At 37.9% G+C, this 27,808-nt stretch overlaps 1 protein-coding gene and 1 non-coding gene across 3 annotated transcripts in view; one reads left to right on the top strand and one right to left on the bottom strand.

The window, feature by feature from the left end:
- The window catches only part of PKHD1 (PKHD1 ciliary IPT domain containing fibrocystin/polyductin), a 427,795-nt gene that overhangs the window by 31,271 nt on the left and 368,716 nt on the right, over positions 1-27,808 (bottom strand). For both annotated transcript variants that reach the window (XM_070456320.1, XM_070456321.1), the window contains 3 exons: positions 12,470-13,481; positions 1,306-1,441; positions 43-130 (listed from right to left, as the gene is read on the bottom strand). In XM_070456320.1, the coding sequence (XP_070312421.1) occupies positions 43-130; positions 1,306-1,441; positions 12,470-13,481 (1,236 nt within the window). The remainder of the gene's footprint in view (positions 1-42; positions 131-1,305; positions 1,442-12,469; positions 13,482-27,808) is intronic.
- On the top strand, positions 15,140-15,243 carry LOC139031654 (U6 spliceosomal RNA). Its single transcript, XR_011484158.1, has one exon. It is a non-coding gene; the product is annotated as a U6 spliceosomal RNA (small nuclear RNA).

Raw genomic sequence — 27,808 nt, 5'->3', positions numbered from 1 at the left:
AGATGCATTTATAGCAGGTCTCCGAATGTCACAAGTACCTACCTCTCAGCACAGAATCTAATGTCCCTTCCAGGGAAACCGAAATGACCCAAGGCTCTGACGGGGGTCCCAAGGACTCTACTCTCCGATTCTGGAAAAAAAAAAAAAAAAAGGAAAAATAGGACTCAGAGAGAATTTTGCGAAGTTAACCAAAAAAGAAGAGGATTCAGACAAAATCTTTCATATACCACACATTCATGAGAATAAGCAAAGGAAAAAATAATAAAATAAATAAAATAATAAATATTCTTTGTCATGTTAAGAAGAATATATCAAATAATTTTATCGTCAGAAGGGGGTTATTGCAAGAAAATTTGGGACAGGCAGTGAAGAGGACAAAGGAAAGCTGAGTTTACAGAAAAGGAGACTGGCACTGTTTGCTGAAGGTTAATAAGATAGGAAAGGGGCTTCCCTGACTGTCCAGTGGTTACACATTTCCACTTCAGGGGGCATGGATTCCATGCCTGGTTGGGGAACTAAGATCTCACATGCCCCACAGTTGGGTCAAAAAATAATAAAATTTATTTTTAAAAAGTGCCAGCAGATCTTGTGGCTGTTAAGGTGCTTTAAAAAAATAAAAAAATAAATAAGGAAGGAAACATTAAGAGAACAAAGCAGGAGAGCTGGGTAAGTGCCTGACCAGAGCAAAAGTGTGGACCGCAGTCCCACGGGCTTTGTCCCTCTACAAGCATGTCATGGGATGCATTTTTTAAAATTAGAGTGGAAAGTTGATTTAACTATCATATTTCACTTCTACCCATGACATTAGTAAATATAGAAAAGATAAAATCCAAGGACTTGGACACTGAAATTAGAATGAAGCATACAGAAGCCTCTTGTTGATACCGTACTTAACCACATACAGGAGAAATCACTTAAAATAACATAGAACTATAATGTAATGGCATAAATGCCTTCACCAGCATATGAAATGACTTCTTCAGATATAGATCCAGCACTTTGGGAAGGATAGATTTCTGAGAAGACACCCGAGACCTACTGTAAGAATTTGTTTGGAGTGAAAAAGTATTAGAATTCTACTCTTACCCATAATCATATTCTGGACTTTTTCCAGAAAGTGGAAGGAAAGCAGGCTGTGAAATGGAAGGAAAATAATGAAAGTAGTTAGATGTTCTAAGGGCATCAACTGTCACAGTGTGGGTGTTCTGCACACATGTATTATGATGATGATGGAGTCTGAAACATGCTCCAAATACAATATGGTACCCGGCTCCAAGTAAAGATTGTTACCTGTGCACAAAGTACCTGTTTATCCAGAAAAACAAGCTGTGGTTGTACTGTGAGTTCTTTCCCCACTTCTCCATCTGAAGGCTGGACGAGGACTGAAAGACTATAAGGCCGAATATATATCAAGTTCCCAGTTTTGAAACTGCTTGTATTTCTGGCATATGTTAAAAAAAGAAAAGAATCCATGCCTCAGATTTCAGATATCATACCACTGTAGTAGCTATTTTCCATAATACATCATTACTAGTGAAAAGGTTTGCCTTTGTTTCTAGAAACTAAATAATACACTGTATAGCAAACATGAACTTACAACCAAAGAATAATTATATATTTACTTTATATGTTTTCTTTGTCATAGGAAATGATGAAGTAGGTGTGTGAGGGGTGGGGTGGAAGAACATATATTATGAACTTAGATTTAATCACAATTTATTAACTCCAAAAAATCTCAGTGAGGCATCATATGAGACTAAAATACTTACAAGGTGGGGATATTTTATAAGTATGCTAATTAACCAGATTTCCCCAGAAAGGATCAGATTTTAGTGCTTTTCCATTTTCTAGGGTATAAATACATTCATCCTGGTTGATTCTGTGGGTACCAAGATGATATCACCACAAAGAATTGGGAAGAGATGCCTGGTAACAACCTCCCCACACCACTGCTTCACAAAGACTCAGTTCAGTTCAGTTCAGTTGCTCAGTTGTGTCTGACTCTTTGCGATCCCATGGACTGCAAAACACCAGGCTTCTCTGTCCATCACCAACTCCCAGAGCTTGCTCAAACTCATGTCCATCGAGTCGGTAACTCCATCCAACCATCTCATCCTCTGTCGTCTTCTTCTCCTCCCGCCTTCAATTTTTCCCAGCATCAGGGTCTTTTCAAATGAGTCAGCTCTTCGCATTAGATGGCCAATGTATTGGAGCTTCAGCTTCACCATCAGTCCTTCCAATGAATATTCAGGACTGATTTCCTTCAAGATGGACTAGTTTGGTCTCCTTGCAGTCCAAGGGACTTTCAAGAGTCTTCTCCAACCCCACAATTCAAAAGCATCAATTCTTTGGTACTCAGCTTTCTTTATGGTCCAACTCTCACATCCACATATGACTACTGGAAAATCCATAGTTTTGACCTTTGTTGGCAAAGTAATGTCTCTGCTTTTTAATATGCTGTCTAGGTTGGTCAAAGCTTTTCTTCCAAGGAGCAAGGACTATCTCATTTAATCTCACAACAACCCTTTTGTATGCATAGTCTTCACAAGATGCTTGCACTAAATAGAATCAGTAACTGTAGAATTCATTGATTAATTGATTTCAATTGAATGAAGCCCTCAGGGAGAAAAATACTCATTTATAATTAATATACGCTGAGCACTTACCCCGTACAGGTATTATTCTATGCATTCCATTTATAAACTCATTGTATCTTTAAAATGACACAATGACAGACACTTTTATTTACACATGAAGAAACCGAGGTCCAAAAAGACTTAAGTAGTTTGCCAAAGGTTTTACAAACAGTAAGTGTATAACCAAAGTCTAGAGCTATATTGTTTTTCACCTCTTTTGAGCATATTAATTGCTGATGTGACTTAGAAATAAAATGGAATAATTATAAATAAAATAGTTACATAATTCATATCTCAAAGCATCTTTTTCCCAGAGCTTTGGAATTTTTGAAGAACAAGGTAGCTTTATTAAATGAACATTATAGGTTATATACCTATTGTCCCATTAAACCTACTGGGTATTATGCATCAGAGGCATGCAATAGAGTTTAAACATTTAAATGGAGATATATAGACATCATTTATCACATATATTGCCCTAGTATAGGATAATAGATTACTCTCAAAATATCCTAACTCAGGTCTAACAAGACTGATTTAAAAAAAAAAGGTAGTCTACCCATCTTCAATTAAATGCTTGTGAGTCAACTACTTTATTTCCTAATCTATTCTTTTTTCTTATGTGGGAAGATAAAAGATTCATTTTACATGGAGGGTGTATGTGAGGCAAAGGTGACAATTAGTCCTCCGAAGAGGAACAGTGGAAGAACAAATACAGAAGATCAAAAACTATTTAGTTTCTCTAGGGAACAATTTCCCTCTCCCTGGAGAATCCTGGAGAATGGGGGGGCAGGGCATGTGTGGTCTTACAGACCCCTTTGGTCATCTACCAGCCAAGACCATGACCATCACTCACTAGGAATTCCACATGCGCTAGTCTGATCATCATCTGTTACTTTGCATAGCCACAATGGCTAAGACCCTTTAAAAAAAAATTAAATCAGATTTTTAAAATCCATGCTATTCATGCCATGGTTCCCAGGTTATTGGAAAATTCTACATTGTTCCAAAATTCTATTTTTTCCCTCGCCTTTTCTTAAATGCTTTCTGATGCAGGACAGGATGCAGGCTGGCTGTGTGGGTTAAAAAAGCCAAAAGACGCCATCCAAGATCCTGATATAAGTACATTGATGTCTAGAGACAGAGGGATGGGAACCAACTGCCTGAACACTTGCTAAAAGGCCTGTCCCTGACACATTTTTAAGTTTATTGTGAGCAAACATCTCTGATTAAATGTAAACAGCATCCCACTGGAGGTCAAAGACTTGCCGCTACAGCATATCCCAAGGTAATACCACTTTAAGCTTCACATAAACTCTTAAGCAGTTTCTAACCTAAAACCTGACCGTAGGTGGTACAGTTTTTTACGATATGTTATAATAGTGCAATAAATCTGTTAGCTTAAAATCGAATCTCCGTGGCCTTTTAGAGAAATCATCATTAAATGCAGGGTCTTGTTAATGATGCCATCGAAGTGAAATTGTTTAATCTGCTAGGGGGGTGAAAGGTCACCAAATGAATTTTTTATAATACATCAACTTGACACGCAATAGGGAAAACTGTAATAGATAAAAGCAAAGGAAAAGGGCACTGTCTTCTTCTGATAGGTCAATAGCAGCCAAGAGAGTCACTCATCCACTTTCCTTTCACGATGGGGCTCCTTTTGCATTTAATATGGACACCCAATTAATACCCCAGCACCACAGACAACCTCATTTTAGGTGACTTATAGCAATTTCTCCCCCTTCCCTGAAATGAAAGTGATCACAATACATCATAGCATTGTGCGAATTAACGTTAATTGATTCAAGTTACCAAGCAATGATGGGCCACTTATATAATCTAGGCGTTATTGGGTGCTAGAAGGGATGGAGGGAAGATTAGATTCCAGTGTCCGTTGCTGTGACGACGGGAGTCACCTGACGCCTTGTTAGACAGTTGTAAGGTTCTATTGCTGGCCCCAGTGGGGTCGTCAGTAAACTGGAGTGATGTCCAAACATCATTATACGCTGCTCCGATATTAAAGCAAAGGGATTAGCAACTTATTGCAAGCAACCTGGATTTGTCATTGTGCTGTCGTTATCCAATTTCCAACCACTAATGTGACTGTAGCCTGCAGGCAGAAGGACCTACAGCCAAACTTTAAAAAATGGGGGAGGAAAGTTCCCTCCAATCCACCCAGTTTTAACCACTATTTAACAGCTTCCAATACCAGTCAGGTATGTGGAAGAATTTTTTTCCCTTCAATTCTTAAGTGCAAGCTAAAAGAGAAAGACCAGGAAAACACAGAAATGTTCCAGTTCACAGATTACCACTATTCACTTCGACTCTTGGTTTTTAATCTGCCCGATCTGAAACACGTACCCTACAGAAGAGGGGACTGTCTCTACGTGCATGGTAAGCCGAGCAGACAAATAAATAAATCCTATTGGTGCAGGTTGGCTCTGGGAGGTGAGGAAGGTGAAGCCATTGGAAGTACTTCCTCACTTCCTCTTCAACCTCTGTCCCCTCAAAGTTACTGAGTCAGGTTCCTCTAAAAGAGTTCCATGTTTGATTAAATGTTTAAGGATGTCCTGAGCATTTTTAATCATTCTTATTTTAAATGGGCTACATAGGGGCAGAATCTATAATGTATGCTGAGGGAACTTCAGTTACGAAGGAGTTTGTGAAATTCTGTACTCTGTAAGAAGAAAGCATGTCCACTCAATTCAGTGGACATACATGTTCCTTCCACTATGCACAAATATTGTTCTAGGCACTACGAGGTATGCAGAGATAATACACCATCACCTTAGTCCCTCAGCAGCATTCTTCCAAAGAGTCTGTAAAGCAAGGATGACTTTCTTTGCATCTTCAGAGCTGATACATCCCATTTTATTTATATTTCATAGTCCTCATGCTCCCTATTAAACCTAGCTAAATGCCCTTTGTTGTCATCCACTCCTAAGAGGGAAAAAATGTCTTATGATCTCATGTTTTCTTTCTGGCACTACAACATAGTGATTCAAAACTTAGCACATTGTAAGCATCCAATACATGTTATCATAGTACCACTGACCCGTCGGTACCCACCATGCACTTCCTCTGCTCTTAGGTCATTAAATGCCTGTGGAAACCACTACCTATCTTGAACTGGCCAATCTCCAGTTCTGATGCACACTTGAACATTTGCCAAATCCAAGCTCACTCTAGGACAATAGGCCAATGAATTCAAGAGACAAGGTGTTGAGGCAAGGAGGAGACTTTAATCAGGGAGCTGGCAGACTGAGATGGCAGGCTAGTGCCTCAAAATAACCGTCTTTTGGGGGTCTGGATGCCAGGTTCTTTTATAAATTAGAGATGAGGGGAGGTGAGAAAGCAAAGTAAAAAGGCCATTAATCTTGCAAATATTTCCTAGAATGGCAAGCCTCAGGCAGGGGATGTGTTACTTTTTCCTCCCTGCCATCCACAGGTGGACAGGGTTCTGAACAAAGGCACTTTAGTTTAACAGTCAGGCAGAGGGGCAGGATACTCTGAGGCAAACCATTCTGTATGATTAAAATAACTAAAGCAACAAAAAGCAAGTCAAAGAAACAGTTCCAACATGGAGTCAGAATTGGCTTCCTCCTTGCAACATAACTGGTACACTTACTGCTATGCTCTAATACTTATTATTAAACTCTTATGGACCTGTGGAATTTTTCATTTCAAACTGAGATTTGAGTAACCCTAGGAACATGACTGAAGCAACTCAGCAGCAGCAGCAGGCATTTGTGCCAGGAGTATACAAAGACACAAAATAAACATGGCAGATCTTTCAACAAGATCAATTCAGGGGTCAAAATCTAAGTATTTTAGTTGGAAAATCATTTAAAATGATATTTTTAAATAAATCTAGCATGACTATCTTATTTGAAATAGTGGAAATTCTGAATACATATTTTAAGATTATACACAAATATTCAAAATTTACTATTTGTAATAGGATGCTGTAGCAGCCATAGTCTAAACAGGAAAACAAACCACTCAACATTTTCCTGATGAAAGAGATCTGTAATAGGATATTGGTTGCACAGGGGTATTAGGATAGCAGAGAAGTCAAATAGGTTACATTTCACTATTTACAACACATATTTAATGATCATTTATTGTGTATGACACTGCTTAGGTACTTGAGAACATGAGAAATAGTAAGTTGAAGTCTTGACTAGGTAATGAATATTATAAAGACAAAGTATACTAATTTTATGAAAAACTAATGGTTAAGCAGGTCCATATTGAATCAATGATTTCCTTGTAATAGATGTAGAATAATGAGATTTTAATACACATACTCTTATTAGATAGTAGTTTTGTAAATATTTGTTTTCCCTATCTATTAATTTTAAAACATCTAGATTTTCATATAAGCTATATAATTTTCTGGACATAATAACTGTTCAATTAATGTTTGGGAAATTAAAAACCATTCAAATGTAAGTTTTCATGAGTCTTTATTATATTTAGCTACAACTCCACCATCTGTACACATCTTAAATTACTTGATTGTAAGTTAGTACAGTTCAATTTTGGGATTAGAACTACATGTATATATGGGTGGAAAACTACTGTACACAGATAAGTCAACAGAAATAATGGATTAAAGTTAACCTCCTGTTTTTAAGGAAGATAGCAGAAAAAATATAAACTACAGAAGTAGAATCAAAGATTTAGTGGTCTGGGGCTATTTAGTACAAGAACAAGGGTCCCTAAGGGCATCAGTGCAGAAACAGGGCTGTGAAATAAATGATAGCTTTAATGATGACCATGAATCATCAATAAAAATGTGATCAGTCTGCATTATTTTCCATTTAATAAGACTGGATAATATATGTATTCTTTTCTGTTCAAGAGATGAAGTCTTTTTAAAAATGTAGTGATAAAAAACAATTTTTAATTAAATGAAAAGTTTACTTATACAGAGAATCTCATTTCCCCACAAAGCCACATATATAAAATACCATTATGATAATTTTGCCACCCACCTCACTCAACAAAGCAGTGAATTTGTATTGCAGTAAAGAGAAGAAACGGTGCAGAAACATTCCTTAATGGCAAAGCTGTGGTTTTGCCAGGAGGGAGGAAAGACACAGACTGGCAATGCGGGTATCCTTTCCAGGATGAACATTCTGCCAGTCTTGAGAACATCCTCCCATGACAGGAAGATTCTGTCCTTGCATACTCCAAACAGCTGTTCCCCGAAAGCAGGTGCCCAGGGGGCAGGGAGAGGTTGCACAGGAGAAGATGCTAAATGAGCCTGAGTGTCATCAATAGACTCCTGTCACCAACTGCCTCTACTAGTTTTCTTATCTACTCAAGTCAGCTTGATAAAGGACTTCTTTTACAGAATGAGAAAACTTAAAAAGCTACTAATGTGATGGATACAAAAACACACAGATAAACACAGCCACGGAACCATGTTCACCATCCCTGTAGCTGATTTTAGGACCCAAGGTTCATGGCAATATCATAAACAAAGAGCTTTATGTGAGATAGCATATTAGTTCTCAATGGCTGTGTAACAAAACTCCATACATTTTTGTGGTTTAAAATATCACAAATTTATGATCTTCAGGTTGTGGGTCAAGAGTTCAGACAGGTTTGGCTCGGATCTCTGCCTAAGAATCCATTTCCAAACTCATTCTATTGTTCACAGAATTCATTTCCTTGTAGCCATGGAATAGAGGTCCCTGTTTCCTTGCCGGCCATCGGTCCACTTTCTATCTATAAAGTCGGTCTGATTTTTTTTTTATTCTTGTGTGGTGCTTTCCATCCTAAAAGCAGTGACACTTCAATTCCTTCTCACACTTCGAATCTTTTTGCTTTCCTCTTCTGCCTTATTCTGCTACAGCAGGAGAAAACTCTCCTCCCTTCAGGTCTCCTGTGTTAAAACGGCCCCACCTTGATAATCCTAGGTATTCTATTTAAAGGCAAACTGTGCCACATAACATACTGTGTTCATGGAAATGCTATGTAATCATATTCGTAGGCTCCCAGGACTAGGACTGTCATTTCGGAAATTCTGCCAACCACAAATAGCTTTAGCATTTCAATAGCTAAACTTCCATAAAAGATACAGATATATTTATGTATATCATATGACAAAACACATTACTTAGAGGTGCTTTTTTTTTTTTAATGAAGCAGGAGAAAGGTGGGGAAAAGAAAACACAAGAGGGAAAGAAATTCAAGAAAGCAAAAATCAAGTTTCTACTGCCAGGATTCCAGATAAAAGGTAGACTATAAAAATAGGACACCGGTGGGAAACTCCAAGTTTAAAAAGGGCAGGTTGAATATATGTTTATCTCTGTTTCCTCTACTCCACTGAAATTACTTAAAAGAACAAAAGTGAATAAAAATGGTGCAAATCCACAAGGATGAAGAAGGCAGGAGAGGAGAGAGCAACCAACAATAAAGGTTAACAAAGTTTGGAAGATGGAAAACAGGCTCATGGAACTGACTTAGCCATGTGGAAGACACTTATATCTAGATGCCTCTAGAGGAGGATAAAGATCAGGAGAGGCCAATTCACTGTGTATTATTTAATTAAAAAATAGCACTCCATTTCTCCCCACAAGGCAGAAGTTGATAGCTTTTTGAAAGCGGGTAGTACTTCTCTTGGTAAGTAAATGTTTGATATGCCCTCAATTTGTTGAAATACATGCCACCCCATTAAATTAACAAGAGTGAATCTTTCAAGAACATCCTAAATGTTTCCACTGAAAGGTCTATGTCCTCAGACTAATTTCTGCAATCTCAAGGTCAAGTCACTAGCTTGTCAATGACTTTCCAGTGAGTTCAGTGGAAGTCCCAGTTGACACTGATCAAAGCTGAAAGAAACAGGGCTGGCCCTGGGACCTGCACAAGGCTTCAGGGTTGTTTACCATACTGTGCAATTCTTAGGACCATGGGAAAACTTGCTAGTTCTCATTAAATCCCTTAGGACGTGGCATTTCTTATTCTGCAGCAATTTATTCAGATACACTTCAGAAGCAGCCTTTCCTTAGCTTCAGAAAATTTTTATTTTGCTTTATGTCTTAGAAACGTCTCTTAAAATACTAAAGAAACTGAGAGAGATGGGGAATATAACACAACCAACAGAAAACTGATGTTATAAAATACATGTTCAGTAGTTTCTTATTAAATCAGAAATATCTGAGTCAAATGTGAAAGCATGATGGTTCTGATGGATGCTGGGCAATAAAAGTGATCTGTTCTCTGAAGCTTATGATGCAATGATGTTCCCTCACACATATGTACGCTACCTGCACTTGGGCTGGATCCACACTCTTTCCTGGGTTTCCTCTGCTTTACCACTATTGTTTCTATTCTTTGACTTTACTCTCTTTCTAGTTAAAAGCTAAATATTTACTGTTTTTTTTTATATAATATACAAATCAGTCATTTTGGAAGGATGACCTATTGAAAGCTCAGTACCATAAAATCTAAATAAAATTTAGCAGTGACCTGGTCCTAGGACTTCTTAGTCACCCATCCATAGAATATGCTCATAAGAACTCAGTGGGATCTAAATGAAATTGGGCTAAAGAGGATATATTCAAAGATAAGCTAAGATACAGTAGCATCACTTTTTTCAGATTCCTGATTTTTTTTCCATTTATTTTTATTAGTTGGAGGCTAATTACTTTACAATATTGTAGTGGTTTTTGTCATACATTGACATGCAGATTCCTGATTTTTATATCATCATGCATAATATGATTATGTCAACAACAAGATGAAGGATTGGTGATTGATAAAATATCCAATATTTAATAGCTTTTGAGCAATTATGCAACCAGGAGTACTTTTTAATTCTAAGCTAGCAATTTCCAAAGCCCTTCAAATCAACCAGAATCCAAAAATAAAATTGCTTGAGTTTTCTTATAATTTCTTCCATATAAGAAAGAGGAACACCAAATATAGGTAAAATATGATACAAAAACACTAGTTAATTTGTCATTCATTTATATTGCTTTGTGTATAAAAAGGCAGTCAATGTATTTCTTGAATACTCCTTAAAATGTGAAGGTGTATCTTTTTGTTTTGCTTTTTAGTTTATAAAGAATCCCACATCTACTGAAGACAGCTGTACAAAAGCAATTAATATCCATTAAATACTAATTATTTATTTATTATAACTACCACAAAAGTAGTGAAAAAGCACCAATAGAAAAATCTTTTAATAAAAGAATATGAATGCTTTAAAATTTCATTGAGTTATATAGTTCAGAATAATCATATCTATTTCAGGGACCCAATATCAATCGTATCAACTCAACATGTGCATGAGTTTGAGCTTATTTTTTCAGTGGTGGTAGCAAACTTGCAGGGAATCTATAAGGTTGACTCTCTTGAGTACTCTATAACCTCACAGCATGCATGTGTGAGATGGTTAGTTTATATCTATTTCCCAAGCATTACGACAATTTCATATTGTCTCTCAGTCTGCGGTATCATCTCTGGTCCTTTTGTATCTGCTAAAAATGGAGTTTGGGACTCTAATCGTCTTGACCTCGTGACAGATGTCTCAGGTAAACTAGGACTGGACAATTCATCTCTTGGGTATCACGACTATAAATTTGAGAGTAATTTATATCTACCTTCTCTTCTTGTGTACTTCATGTACTTCTTCATTTACTAGCTCAGGGAAATGTTGAGGTCGATTTACTTCTGAAATATGTAGTCAACACCGATCTGGTAAAGACCTTCAAAATACAAGCTTATAGAGTCAGAAAAACATAGCAAAAAGGACATTACAGATCTTACACAGATCTGTGCCATAAACATAGCTGGCAGCGATTATGATCTTGCCTCACACAATTTGACATCTTTGCAGGGATTTATAATCCTGTGAAGTGAAAATCACTCAGTCGTGTCCAACTCTTTGTGACCCCACAGACTATACAGTCCATGGAATTCTCTAGGCCAAAATACTGGAATGGGTAGCCTTTCCCTTCTCGAGCAGATCTTCCTAACCCAAGAATCGGAACCAGGTCTCCCACACTGCAGGCAGATTCTTTACCAGCTGAGCCACAAGGGAAGCCCAAATAAGTGAAAGTCGCTCAGTAATGTCCAATTCTTTGCAACCCCACGGACTATACAGTCAATGGACTTCTCCAGGCCAGAATACTGGAGTGGGTAGCCTTTCTCTTCTCCAGGGGATCTTCCCAACCCAGGGATTGAATCCAGGTCTCCCGCATTACAGGCAGATTCTTTACCAGCTGAACCACCAGGGAAGCCCTTTATAATCCTAGGTTGAATAAAACCCAAAACAGAATCACTGTTCTAACTTAGTAAACTCCTAGTTATCTTTCCAAAATGTTCCTAAATGTAAGTCCATTCCTCAGTCCCTGCAGGCAGGATATTTATCAACCCCATGGGTACTCACGGGTTTTAACTCATGGCTGTATGGAACTGTGATAGTGTTTTTGTCCTATAAGGCAAAGATCATATCTGTTTCACTTTAGCAACCCCAGAATCTTGCCACTGCTAAAATGTATCACATGATAAATGAATGAATAAACAAGTTGAAAACAAGTTGCCTTAGAAAAACTCTGTCTATGCTTAAAATTTAAAGTACAAAAATATTAATATAACATCCACACTTACCTAGGAAATAGAATAACTACAAAGACTCTAGATTTAATCACGAATTTTAAAATTGAGAATTTAAGTCTATAAACAGCTCTTGGCATTTTATTCTTATCTTAAAAAGCAGACAGTTTATGTAATTCCATGTAAATAGACTGACATTTGCAATATGTATCAAAGAAATCAGCTCACATTTAGATGTTGTTATAATTAGTACTTACCCATAGCCGATGACTCCCTTTGACTGAGTCACCAGTAAGGCCCCAATAGTCATATTGAGGACATTTTCTAGTAATCCAGTCTGTTGAGCAATGATAACCTGGTGAGCCAAATTCTGTAATCTGTTACTTGATAAAGATGGAATCAGTCCAGTGTTCCTTACTGTTGGCAGATCACCAATTTCAATGACCATCACTTTTGAGATAGTTTCCATAGTGGTGGGGGGTAGGTCTCTATACGAGCTCATTTCTACCATGAGAGGTCTACGTTGACCCACTCGGTCATGACTGGTACAAGTCACAGTTGGGCATGTGCGCTTTCTCTTTGCTCTAATATCAGCCATGGCCTTTAAGGTTGCTTCGTTTCCAGGCATCTGATGAATAAATCTGATTTGATCTTGGCTAATCTGCAAGAAGACGGTTAGTCTTTCAAGGATCACGATTTCCCAGCCTTTTTCTAGAACTGAAAACATCACATTGAGGGCCAAATGAATGGAAACACTTGACTGTATTTCAATGGGCTCCTCTCCTTGTAGGACAACATACAAGAGGTTATCTGTGATGCTGAAATAGTTGGTGCCAACAGACTCATTCAACAGTGAGGAAGTTGAATGAACTTGAGTAGGTGGAATGAATCTGTCTCTTAAGAAAACATATGGGCGCTGGAGTTCATGGTAGAATACAGCCAAGAGGAGCTTAGAGGTATTGTTCCCCAATAGAAAAAAATGCAAAACATGAGGAGTCTGATCCACAAAGCAGATCTTGGTGATTTTCCTGGTGGGCACAATGGAATAGAAAGCAGATACAGACCTTGAAATGGAGCAGGGAGCACTGGCATTTATGCTACTAAAGGTGTCAACAAAACCGCTAGTCACAGATACAACTGGATATAACTTCTGCATTGCCCAAGTGGTATCAGCACTGTCAAGAATTAAGATCACTTGATCAGTCTGTTTGCAGATGTAGCCATTTATCAGGGGTCGGTAGGTGCATTTCTGCTCTTCTCTAAATGTGCCTATAAAATAAAGGGGGAAAAAAGTGACTTAAGAACTAGAGTCTCTCAAAGATGATTTCCGATCCATCATGCTCACCATCACCTGTAACCTCAGGAAACATTTACTGAATATTCAAGTGTACTAGATACTGAGAATGCAACAAAGTCTTGGGAAAAACATGGAAAGATACATATATTAAATAACAGGTCCTATGGCTTAGTGGGTAAAGAATCCTCCTGCAATGCAGGAGACACAGGAGATGCAGGTTCAAAACCTGGGTCTGGAAGATCCCCTGGAGGAGGAAATGGCAACCCACTTCAGTATTCTTGCCTGGAAAATCCCATGGATAGAGGAGTCTGGCAGGCTATAGAGTGCATGGGGCCACAAAGAGTTGGACATGACTGAGCAAGCAGCATGCTATATAATTCAAATGCATATGTTACATAAAATGTTATTTAAAGTTAATAATGTATGTAATAGCTAAATGGTAAAAGTAAAGTAATTAAGAAAAAGGAATAATCACTAAGGCCTCCAATAATGGAAAAACAATAGACGAGAAGGAGGTGATAGTATTTGAGTCAATGGGAAAGAGATAGATAGACTGAGGCGGCTGGGACAGAAATTTTACAGAAGTATATTAAAATTGCAAAGGTATATTGTGACCAGATTGTGAAAGAGTTTGGATGTAAGACTATATAATTTTATCAAACTCTTTTTTTCTCTAAACATGAAGAAAAAAGAAATACAAAAGGAGGAAAAGAAGAAAGTAGTAATTTGGAAGTGTCGACATTAAATAGAGCTCAACTCCCTGGTGGCGCAGAGGGTAAAGAATCCACTGCAATGTGGGATATCTGGCTTCAATCCCTGGGCTGGGAAGATCCCCTGGAGGAGGGTATGGCAATCCATTCCAGTATTCTTGCCTGGAGAATTCCATGGACAGAGGAGCCTGGTGGGTTATAGTCCATAGGGTCACGGAGAGTCAGACACAACTGAGCGACTTAGCAGAGCACAACTCGAGTATGATTGCACGTAATGAAGGCATTTGAAGAAACAAATTCACTATTCCGACCACTCTTAATATTTCTATGAACCTAGAATTTGTTTTGTTCTGAATTCAAAAGTATATTTTATCTTCTAACAAAGAGTTCCTCTGACTTCAACTTAATAGTCACAAAATTGTCTTGTATTATTTCCTACATGTTTTAACTTGCCCTACTGCATGTTCATCTAAACAGCCTAAAGATTAGAACAAAAAAAAAAACAAACCCAAATTATTACTAATGCAGGATGTACAGGGAACCTGTATAGCAAAGATTTACTGGAATAACATATAATGGAAAATAATTTCAAAAAATATATGTGTATATGTATAACTGAATCACCTTAATGTGCACATGAAACATTGTAAGTCAACTACACTTCAATAAAAAATATATATTTTCAAGAAAAAATAAATATAACAGAAAAATTCAATGAAACCAACAACAAACAAAAAACTTAGATGAAATAGGCCAAATCCTTGAAAACTGACACAAAACTGAAAATTCTAATTGTTTCACCTCTTAAATAAATTGAATTTGCTAAATTAAATGCCAAATTATTATGTATAGATTTAATTGTAAAAATTTTTAAATGGTCATTACATAGAGTGTGTTTGACTTATCTTCAAAAACATGGAGTGCTCGCTTCGGCAGCACATATACTAAAATTGGAATGATGCAGAGATTAGCGTGGTCCCTGCGCAAGGATGACACGCAAATTCATGAAGTGTTCCATATTTTTTACAGAGTGAAGTAAGCCAGAAAGATAAAGACCAATACAGTATACTAACACATATATATGGAATTTAAAAAGATGGTAACAATAACCCTATATGCAAAATAGAAAAAGAGACACAGAGGTACAGAACAGACTTTTGGACTCTTGGGAGAAGGCGAGGGTGGGATGTTCTGAGAGAATAGCATTGAAACAAGTATACTATCAAGGGTGAAACAGATCACCAGCCCAGGTTGGATGCATGAGACAAGCGCTTAGGGCTGGTGCACTGGGAAGACCCAGAGGGATGGGATGGGGAGGGAGGCAGGAAGGGGAGATCAGAATGGGGAACACATGTAAATCCATGGCTGATTCATGTCAATATATGGCAAAAATCACTACAATATTGTAAAGTGATTAGCCTCCAACTAATAAAAATAAATGAAAAACAAATGAAAAAAAAACATGGAAAAAGTATTAAGAAAATTAACTGCATGACCTTAATAATCATGAGGAAGTTCTTCTTTGAGACTATGATACACCAATCTCTACTACTGTTATCCCCTTTTCAAATAAGATAGTTTGGTAGTCTTCCCTCACAGAAGATCCTTGAGTCACGCCAGTTCCTCTTTTCTAAACCTACTGCTTACTTTCCTTCTTTTTAAACATTTTTTTCAGCCATGCTGATGCCATTGATGAATTGTTCACATTCTATCGAGCTTCACAGATCTCTGACTTTTTTCTTTCTTCTTCTCATCCAGCATTTACAAGGTATTTTAAGGTGACCTCTGTATATTGCTAAATTGATTTAGCAGATACGATTTTCAATCATTCTCTGCTACTAATTATATGTACTTTGATAAATTACATAAACACTAGGAACCAATGTTCTTAAGAGGTCATTTCTCAAGGCCTAAGACTGTTATCTCATATTTTAATTATCATAGGGCTTACTTAACATCCTACATCAAACACAGTAGAAACTCATTAATGTGTATTAGTTGATTGATACATAATGTCCTTTTCAAAACTCTAATTCTTCAAATAATTTATCTATTCTTTCCAGGTGTCTAGTTATAAGGTTATTATTCTGTAACTTGAATACAATTTAAACCAACTCATCACAATAACAGAACATACCACAAAAGTGTATTGAGAGAATTGTCCCTTGAATTAATGTCAATATTTGATAGCTCAATATCATGAGAGATCCAATTATTTCACATGAAACCATAAGAGTGGAATTATAGTCGATTATAAGAATCTTCTGTTCTGGAATCAGGTAAATAATTTGTCCACAAAATAATTTCTGTTATGACAAAGCATTTTTTTTTCTCAGCTTGTTCATTAATTCATTAAACAAGTGGAGCAAGGGCGTAAAAGCTTGGATAAGCCTATAAATGAATCAGGGAAGACGTTGTGGAGACGTCTCCAGAAGGTAGTACATAGTGGTAGACCGGGGATAATGACAGGGGTAGGCAGGAATCTTAAGGAAAACACATCGTATCTTTATTCTCTGGCATGGAATATATACAGTGGCATGGAAACTATCAGAGGGGTTCTGAAGGTTTGCATACAGTTTTGTCAATGGGAGACTGATTAATTGATTCAACAGGTTTTAGATGGTGGTTTTTCCATGGTTGTTGCAAATAATTTATAATGTTTCCTTGGGAGAGTTTCAGATAAAGAAATATCTGACAGGAAGTCCACAGACTCATAGGAATGGTACCTGGAAGGGGGACAGAATCAAACAGGGATTAAAATGCCAAATGGTAGAATTGGCACTACAAAGATACCTCTAAGCTATAAGGCTGGTGATCCTTCTTTCTTTCTTTCCTCCCTCCATCCCTTATTTTCTTCCCTTCTTCTTTTCCTAACCACTTTTACCTAAAACTTAATGGCAAGTTTAATTATTCATAGTTTATAGACAGTAAAACTGACCACAGAAATTATGATTCACACAATTACTTAGTAACAGTCACAAGAAGAAGAACATCTTTAAACTTCTACCTATGCTTTTGGCAAAATAGAATGGAATCCAAATCATTCATTTGGGGATTGTATTTAGATGTGGTGTCAGCTGGGGTGATTAACCCTTTAGGAGGCATATTGTGTGGCAAGGAGTTCTCTTTACACAGTCCATTGACAGAAAGATTTTTGGTTTTTGGTTCTCTTTACACAGTCTATTGACAGAGGGGTTTTTGGTTATTTGTCAAATCATGCATTTGTTGAGATTCCATTTGCTTTTTTCGTATTAACCACTTGACCTTTAAAAAATTTTAGCATCCCTCAAGTATAAACATAGAGCCACAAATTCAACAAAGGCAACAGCTTAAAGATTTCTGGCAAGTAATTTTTAGTTTTATAGCCAAACTTGGAATCTTGGTGTTCATAAATGAGAAATTTCATTTTTATTTCTCCAAAACTTACCAATGACTAAAAGATGGTGGTTTATCGGTAGCTCACCATCCATTTTCCTATCTCATCTTCAGAATTAATCAATTCCAGTATTTTATTTTTGAGGTGAGGTAAAATTCAAGCACAGGAAAGCTCTAGGGTTCCAAAGCTGCTAAGTGGACGTAAGTCTTTTTATTAAAATGGAGTATGATGCAATTTCTTTACAGTGTTGTATTTGTTTCTGCTATATAATGAAGAGTGAATTGGCTATAAGTATACATACAGCCCCTCCCTCCCATCTCCCCTGTCCCACCCCTCTACGTTATCACAGAGCACCAAGCTGAGCTCCCCGTGCTATAGAGCACATTCCCACTAACTTCACTGTGGGAGAGAATTGACATGAACCCCTTCGGAGAAGAGCATGCATACAGCCAGATGCAGTCACATCCCCTCTCCCAGACACAGCCTGCAGCACCCACAGGGACAAGTCCAGCTCCCTTTCTAAATAGCACTCCATCTTTTCTTTCCCTGGGTTTCTCTCTCCTGCCTCTTTCCATTGGGGAAGGATTTCATTTTGAGTGATGATTCTCTTTCTCACTTGTTTTTGTCTGTTCTTTTCCCACTTCTCCAAATGGCCTTATCTGCCAGTCACAATTTTTGTGGTCTGCAATTCTGATCACTTTTAAATGAAACCCATGCTGGCTTTGGTAATCATAATGTCATTTACAATTTACCACTAAACACGTTTATTCGGTTAGTAGCACACTGGAGAAAGAGAACTCCATATGAACTCACCGTGAAAGGCCTAATCTGATTATTTCCTCATGAAAATCCAGGCAGGGGTGCTTGTAAGAAAGGCTAAGAGAAGAGGGGTGGAAAAAAAAAAAAAAACAAGGTCTGTCCACAGCTGACTTTCATAATCAATGTGAATAGATAAAGTGACCCAGTCTGTCAGGGGCAGTCAAACAGTCACCCCAGGGCATTCGTTTCCAGAAGGCAGGAATGGACAGGACTTAATAAATGCTGAGTGACCAGTGAGTATCCGCTCAACATCTGCTATTGCATTCAAGATGGACAAGACCAGTGATCAAGTCCAGAAGCTCCCCTCTAAGTGGGAAAAATTAGATGAAGCAGGCTTACATGTGTGTGCAGGTGTACACACAAGCACTTGTTTTGTGTGTGCTCTAACATCCTAAAATACTCTAGACATACAACATACTCTGTCTACCTTTCCCTAGACTGGAAACCATAGACCGGGAAACCTAGAAACGAAGGGTAGTAGGTATGCCTGGCAGAGGAAGAGGCAGAGGAGAAAGTGGGTAAGTATGTATGTGAGAGTGTGTGTGTGTGCACGCACAAGCGCATGTGCACACACACACTCAGGTTGCTTCCAGGGTTCTAACAGATATTAACTTTGTGTCAATATTTGTCCTTCCTGTCGTGAAATGAGGATTTTCCACCTCATTTCACGTTTGAAAAGAAAATATGCCAAAGGGGTCGTCTTTGCTAGGAAAAAAAAAAATTAAAAGGAAAAAAAAAAAGAAACAACTTCTATCCCTTATTTAGAAAAATGGATCAGAAGGAAAGAAAAAAGTATGTTTAAAATAAATGTTTTGACTCAAAGGCACATAGAATCTTTCCATCTTCCCCTTTTCAACAAAAGAGAGAAATTTATATGTTTGAAATTGAATGAAATACATCAACATTAATGATTTTTTTTCCTCGAGGTTAACAGCACAATTTCACTCGATAATTTTTTAGCCATTTTGTGACAGATTTCACAATTCATGGTACACTAAAGTATAGCAGATTTTGACAAAAACAAAATATATAATCATTCTCTTATTTTCAAGAAATGAAAAGAAATAATTTACAATTCTTTTCTGTCAAACACCATTTACACCTCATTATTTCTAATTTAACAAATATAAATGGCGACAGATCAAAAAAAGTGAAGACAGGTTGAATTTATCCCCATTTATAAACCCTCAGGCTATGAGGAGTAAAATTCCAAAATATCAAAGCCGTGCTCCTTAATATACAAAGGGAGTAACTGAAATCTTGCAAAGAAATGTTAAAGAAGATATACATATTGATCATTTTAGAAATAATAGAGAAAAGCTGTCTATGTTTTTGAAATGGGGAATTCAAAATTAATAAATTATTTTTTAAAACCTCAAAAATAATGGGCATATGTTACACTTGTAAAGTGAAGAGAAATTAAAAGTGAGGCTCTTGTGAATAATGGATTCAATATAGATGACCAAAACACAACCTAGCTAATTTGGAATCTAGAATTATCAGTCTTAGAGTCTATTGTGTGATCACAATATGGTATATACTTGCACACATACCCACATAGTTAAGATTACTATAAGAAAATGTAATTTGGGAAACAAATTTCAATGAACTGGACGTTCAGTGATTCCAAATTAAGGTCCTGGAGCTTCAAAATTAAGGCATTTGCAGGTTGCTTTTCATAAATTGCTAGGCGGTAGCATTTGGGAGCTGGGTCTCCTCTGGCATCATTTTCAGTGAGGAGAACAATCTAATAGCTGGTGGTTGGCATGGCAAAGTAACTCTGCATGCTCAGGAGTCAAGAAAGCGTAGACTAGAGATGTCCAAGTGTGAAGACAGCTCTGAAGGACTGAAGATACCGCACAGGCAGTATCTGTGGCAGGCTCTCAATGAGGAATACACATCCGTGGGGCTAACGGGCTAACAGACTTCAGGAGCTATAGATTCTATGATCTGTACCCATTATGTGAACAATCTCACCAAAGTTCTTGAACTTGGATCTGTTTTCCATGGGAATACATCTCCTAACTAATGTGAGAAAAATGGAAAACCACACAAGACCAGCCGTTATATGAATGAAGCAAAGATGCTTGGAAGGCCTTCTGTGAAAGGTCCTTCTGTCTTTACTGAGTTTTCTTGGTGAGTATTTTAAAATATTTGTTCCCTTTGTAGAAAAGTGTTACTTTGATCAGGAGATAAAAGTAAGTGATGAAGTGGTGATGAAGATGAGGGAGAGGATTAGGTAGTATCAAATAGCCCTTTCTTCTGAATCAACCATTTTTCCTTTTTTAAATAGAAAAGAAACCTCTCATTTTTGGTGATGAAAGTCCATTCAAACTCATTCTAGAGGGCTATTTTACATGATTTCACAATGTGGAAATGTCTTTTTCTATATTTTCCTTGAAATAAGGGGCGTAGAAAATATTTTTGCATTATTATTGTGCTGTATTATGATTTGACTTGCAAATATCAATAGGTATCATCTCAATTATGATTTTTATTCACTAAATACTGCACTGAAAACAGCCAAGGTAAATGCAAATTCAGGAAGTTCAGTCTTGGGGGCGAGAGATCAGGTTTTCCAGTTAGAGAAATCTGCATTGTGTCCTGGTTCTGCCACCTTCTAGCTGCAAAACAACAGGCAAATTACATAAGTATCCTCTCTCTGATTCAGTTCACTCCTCTGTAAATGTGGTTGAGAATGGTTTCCCATCCACAGGCTGATGGACAGGGTCAGATGTAATGATGTACGTGCAGAGTCAGGAATGCAAACATACATCTTAGTCACTCAATCATGTCTGACTCTTTGCGATCCCATGGCCTGTAGCCCAATAGGCTCCTCTGTCCTTGGGGATTCTCCAGGCAAGAAGTGGGTTGCCATGCCCTCCTCCAGGGGATCCCACCCCAGGGATAAAACCCAGGGCTCCCACACTGCAGGCGGATTCTTTACCATCTGAGTCACCAGGAAAGGCCAAGAATACTGGAGTGGTAACCCTTCTCCAGGGGATCTTCCTGACCCAGGAATCGAACCAGGGTATCCTGCATTGCAGGTGGATTCTTTGCCAGCTGAGAGTCAGGTATAAACACATGCTAATAATCATTCATCATAATTTTAACAAGAGTATTATTTAAAAATACTTTGCACTCTCCTTTTGCCTTTTTTGACACTATCCTCATCTCCAACTAACAGCATTTGCCTCATAGGAGTCTAAAACAGCACTGTAAGTGTTGCAAGCATTCACAATAAAAGATGCTCAAAGAAATGAGTTAAAGGTGAAGAAAATGCTAAAATGTGGACACAAGACTGTTTATTTTTAGAAAATATGGACCAGAAAGAAATACACATATACACACATGTGTGTGGACACATGCACACACACACATGTGTCTCTAAACAAGACACTTATTTTTTCCCACTAATCAAAAAATAAAACCTGCAAAATTCCAGCTGGTTTCCATTTCATCTTATCTCTACTTATCCCTTCATCCCTTTTGCAATACTCCCTACCTCTATCCCACCTATTATCACCACCTTCTATTTCTTTTCTGCTAGCAAGTCTTGCCTGCCAGCTTTGAACAAAGTGATGTCCGTGTGTTAAAAAGGTAGGGACAGTCGAAAGCCCTCTTTACAAATACAATTCGGGTACACTCTCTCCCCAGAATGATAAACTTATCACCTCTCCAGTCCTTGGTGTGAAGCTGAAGCAGTAATTCTGTCTAAGGCCAAAACTGAAATGGATGTAGCCGTGCCATGCCCAGCGCTGATCTGTGGGTGTAATGAGATTTGAATGGGAAACCCCGGACACAATAAATCTGCACCATATGTGACCGTTTCCTGTGTCAGTTCCTTTCTCATAACCAGTGGAGACTTTTTTCCCTCTCATGACCCCACACCACGACTCTGAAATCTTTCATGGCTGCTTATGGGCCGCAGGCTTTTTCCAGCAGTTGTATAAATAAATGAATTTGACAGCAAACATCATAACAGTTAGCAGTAATGTGTGTTCGCCACAAGTGCCTATACTGCTCAGTGGAGAAATGGCAGAGGAAACAGCTTGTTTTGTTACCTAAACAAAACTAGTTTCATTTGACAAGTGGTGAAAGAATTAGTCAAATAAACCTGAAATCCACTGGGACTATTTTTGCCAATTCCTCCTGCCAGTGAAATGTTCCCAGCATCTCAACGCCCATGACTCATGAGAGATAAATTGCCCCCCCCCACCTCTTATTCTGAGATAAAGATCTGGGCTGGGAATACCAAACCTTTGGCAGATATTTTGTATTAATCTTCTTTGCAAGGCCAGACTGTCATGTGTGGGAACTCAAGTATGGCAAAGGGTTTTCAAGGAAGCTTGTGGGAGACAAACCAAGGACAGTTAAGGTCTGAGGGAAGAGACAAACAATGATGACCCAGTTCACTGAGCACCCATTGACTGACAGCAAAGAGTGCTTCCTTTTCTTTCACATTCCCCTCATTCTAGAAAGAAAAATATCTACAAAGAGACTGTTACTAAATAAATGGGGTTAACATGTTCCCTGTATCTCCACAGTCCCAATAAAGTGAAGCGGTCAGTGAATCTGTGGTCAATTTAGATAAGTTCAAAAAGAGCACAGATTTTCCTCTATAACATGGGTTAGTTGTCTTATAAGTCCTTAAATTTTGCTGCTTCTCCACTGGCATTCCAGTGCTAATCCCCATGCTCCAGATGTGAAAGATGTTAGAGCAGAGTGATTATTCTTACAAATGCTGGTTATTTATATGGATTCTGGTGCAAATTGCAGTGGCTCACATTCTGACTCTGCTACTTATTTCTTGTGTGATATTAGGCAAGTAACGACTTAATTGTGCCTAAGTTTCCTCCTTTGCAAAGTGGGAAGAAAAATGGAATGGTTTCAAGCTCATAAGGCAGATGTGACAATCAAATGTATTTTAAAAGGCTCAGAACAATGCCTGGGACATAATAAGTGGTATTATTATTATCATTATTATTATTCCAAACAAAGAAACTTAGAAAGTAGTCTCTATAGAAACACTAAAGCTTTTCTCCATGACAACTTGACATTGGCATTTAATCTGAGAAATGAAATTTTGAAACACAGCACACCTTGAAGTCAATTACAATTAATTTCAAGGTATAGTACAACACCACTTTACATAAAAATATCATCTGGACCTTGGACATACTTCTTTTAGATGTAGGCTACTCTTTTTAAATGGTCTTCTTTGCCATGGTCAAGTAATCTTTGCCTTTAGGATCTTCTCATACTCAACATGAATATCACTGAATAGGAGGATGAAATTTTAAGACTATCACCAATTCATGGATCCTGGTTCAAGCCTCTGCTTTGCTATCTGTACTTTTTTTTTCCTTTTGAAATGTAATTATTAACATGGATTACAAAGTGTTCTGCTGTCTGATAATATGCAAAAATGCCCTAAAATTATAGAAGTTATGGGTTATAATCAACATGAGCAGATATTGTCATGTGCAGAGAGTCAGCTACCTTTATAATAGATTCCTAGTATCTCTGTTTTAACTGACAGATCTGCTTGAGTATCCATTTCTCTATATCTAGTCAAACATTTCCTATGGAGAAAAGTCAGATATATTGATGAGTTGAATTGTGTAAAAATAAATGGACTCATTATGCTTTGCTCTTAGAGCAGTAAGTACCAATAAAACTTGAAAGATGTGAGTCGACTGAAGGCATCGAACCATTCAACTTTATAAAAGAATGGTGAAACAGGAGAGGCAAAGTGGGCTTGTCTGGTGATTTAGAGAGGCAGGTGGGTATGCTGGAAACAAATACATAAGGTGACATCACCTTGTGGTCCAACGGGTTTAAGTGAGGCTCCATCTACAGTAGAATGAACTGAAAACCTTTCTGTCACTGTTCCCCATGACCAGACTGCACTGAGACAGCTGGAAACTTCTCAAAAACTGGTCTGCAAGAAAATGACTTGTCCCCTAGGCAACTTCACCACTGAGAAACGTCATCTGATAAAATGCCTCTCTTGCTCCTCCCAACTCCTTCCCAAGATGTTTTAGGGTACGTAACCTTATTCGCTTTAGGATCCCCACAGGTGAATGTGCATGGCCCCAAGGCTGCATAAACAGAGCTGAGCAGCATCCTTTTTGATGGACTGACCACTTCCACTGCCTCTTAAAGAGAAAATGAACATGGCACCTTGTAAAGTCTGATTTTCTGATTTAAGGATAAAACTGAGGGGACAGAGAAACTTCCAAAGAACTGTAGGTGGGACTTCCTGGTGGTCCAGTGGCTAGGACTCTGTGCTCCCAATGGAGGGGTCTCAGGTTTGATCCCTGATCAGGGAACTAGATCCCATATGCTGCAACCAAGACCCAGAATAGTCAAATAAATAAATATTTTTTAAAAAGACTTTCATTTAAAAAAGTAAAAAATAAAAGACCTGTAGGTTTAATCAAGCAAGTCTGTGGAACTATGAAAATAACCATTCAACTAATTCTTCATCATTTTCCATGCCTGTGTGTGAACATATGTAAAGTCTAGGCTTATCTCAGGAAGCGACAGGTTTGTACTTCCCTCTCCTCTCTTGGTTAAGTAGAATCATTAGTCAGTCATTAGTCACTGGGCAAGGGCCTCTCCCATGGCTCAGCAGTAAAGAAATTGCCTGCAATGCAGGAGATCTGGGTTAGATACCTGGGTTGGGAAAATCCCCTAGAGAAGGGAATGGGACCCACTTAGTATTCTCCCCTGGGAAATCCCACGGACAGAGAAGCCTGGTGGGCTACAGTCCACAGGGTCTCAAAAGAGTCAGACATGACTTAGTGACTCAACAAAAACAATCATTTAGCAGAGGTACCAAGTGTCCCTTTGGGGCCAGACAATTTAATTGAAAGAGTTGGCAAACTACAGGCCATAGGCCAAACCTAGCCCACTGGCTATTGTTGTAAATAAAGTTTTATTGGAACACAGCCCATACTCATTTGTTTACGCATTGTAAACTGTTGTAAACTCTGATTCCGCACTGTAGTAACAGACGAGTCATTGCAACAAGAAACTCTATGACCTGCAAAGTTGGAAATATTACAAATATCAGGCCATTTACAGAATATGTTTGCCAACCCCTGCTCTAAGAGTTCCAAGTTTGTCTCTGAGACACTGACCAGCAAAGTACAAGAAAGCTGATTTCTCAGACTGGGTCTCTGCCAACCAGAGATATATAAGTGTCAGCAAGAAATAAACCTTTGCGTTTTTTGAGGTACTAAGATTTGCAGGGTGTATCCACCCTACTCTGATGGATACAGCATCTTTGCTATTCTCATATATATCCTTTTCTCTGAGCATATATCCAGCTTTAGGGAAGGGAACAAAGAACATGAAGAAAAGCTTTTTTGTTTGTTTGTTTGGTCCTCAGGAGACAGGATGAGGACATGAAATGATCGAATTCTCAGTTAACATTTGGACTAGAACTTTTCCCTCTAAATATAAACATTTTCTACATAATTGATCATAATTTTTGCTTCTATTAATAACACATCAGAATCAATCTTCTCTGCTAATGCTCCTTGAAAAAACAGTCCCACGAATCTCTGCAAATTTGCTTTCTTTACCATAAAATTTCCTCAATATACTGCACATAGAAGGTTATTAATGTCATCGGGGAAAAGATTTCCATAAGTCCACAACTGAAATGCTCAAGTCTTTCAAAATGAGTTCTTACATCTGGGCTTTGGCGGTTTTAATATGGGTGAAAAATATATATAGCTGGCCCAATGTGCACATTTTGCTATGCCTAGTTCTTCTACTTTGGAAGAAAAAAAAGGTCCAATTGTGGGACAGAAAACAACACGGTCTTTTTCAGCTTCACAGAAGGACAAGTGGAGTGGACAGCCTGCTGCTGCCACTCTGGAAGCAGAAAGTGATGGATTCAACTTGAGAGTATCATGTTCCTTGTGTCAGATGTTCAAAGGAGAGCCAAGGGGAATCTTGCCAGTGCTATGACTGGATGGATAGAGCTACCAGGGTGAAACGCCAATGACATTGACATTTTCTTCCTATTCCTTGTGACCTTTGACAATAGACAGTGCAGACCACCAGGAACCTCAGTTTCCCTATCATGCATGCAAAAGAATATACATGGATATTGCTCTCCAGGGAGATGGCATAATCAGTAAGTGCACTAACGTCTAGGAAGCATGGCAGGGAAAGTTGTTGGAGGAAGGAGGCAGCTACTCAAGCAATCTGCTCACTGAGGGCAGTAAATAGGAGACAGGAGGGAAAGTGGGTGGGAAACATGATCGGGTTAACTAGACACTTTCCAGTCACTTGAACAAATAATTTGTTAGGATTCTTAAAAATAAGATACCTCCAAGTCATCTTTTCCTTTTGAAAACTGATACAACACAGTTCAGCAAGGTGAAGGGGTTTTAAGAACATTGTGAAATTCAATTTTGACTAACAAAACATATCTAGATTATTGGGATGCACAATTGGCAGCAAAATTCAGACAGAAAAAAATAGTAAAAGAAATTTTTTTTACTATTCATATATAATAGTAGATACACACTACTATATATGAAACAGACAACAATACAGATTTACTGTATAACATAGGAAACCATGGGCTTCCCTTGTGGCTCAGCTGGTAAGTATATTTGATATCTTGCAATAACCAATAATAGAAAAGAATCAGAAAAAAGAATATAGATATACACATACATAGATGTGTAATCAAATCACCTTGCTCTACATCTGAAACAGAATACCTTTAACACAATACTGTGAATCAACTTTACTTCAATTTTTTAAAAAACTGAAATTTTAATATCCTCCCTTTAAGTTCTACCCTTCCACTCGTGTGCCCTATCTTGGAAAAAAGTCAGACAGAATGGCTTATTTATAGCAAACACTTTATACAAAATAAGAGACAAAACAGTGGCTAAAGCTATAAAAACAAGTACTTCAAAAAAGATCTACAGGACTTTCCTAGTGGTACAAAGGATATGAACCCATCTGATAATGCAGGGGACACAGGTTTAATCCCTGGTATGGGAAGATCCCGCATGCCTTGGAGCAACAAAGCCTATGTGCCACAAATACTGAGCCTGTGCTCTAGAACACGGGAGTCAGAACTACTGAAGCCCATGTGTCCACATCCTGTGCTCTGAGGAAAGAGAAGGCACTGCAATGCGAAGCTCACGCACCAAAAATAAAATAAATAAATAAATTACATACAAAGATCTAGAAACGCCAACAGACAAGATATATGAGCTTAACATGAAAAGGATAACAGAGTAAGCAAAATTTTAATTACACACCATCATATACCATCATATATAAGATTTCAAAATTATAAGCAGTTGCTACTATGGTTTGCATGTAAGGATTTGGACAAAGTCTATAAAAGTGT

This window comes from Odocoileus virginianus, chromosome 27 (assembly GCF_023699985.2).
Source record: "Odocoileus virginianus isolate 20LAN1187 ecotype Illinois chromosome 27, Ovbor_1.2, whole genome shotgun sequence".
Classification (NCBI taxonomy): domain Eukaryota; kingdom Metazoa; phylum Chordata; class Mammalia; order Artiodactyla; family Cervidae; genus Odocoileus; species Odocoileus virginianus.
Note: the sequence above shows the minus strand (reverse complement) of the source record. Positions and strands in the feature narration are given on the sequence as shown.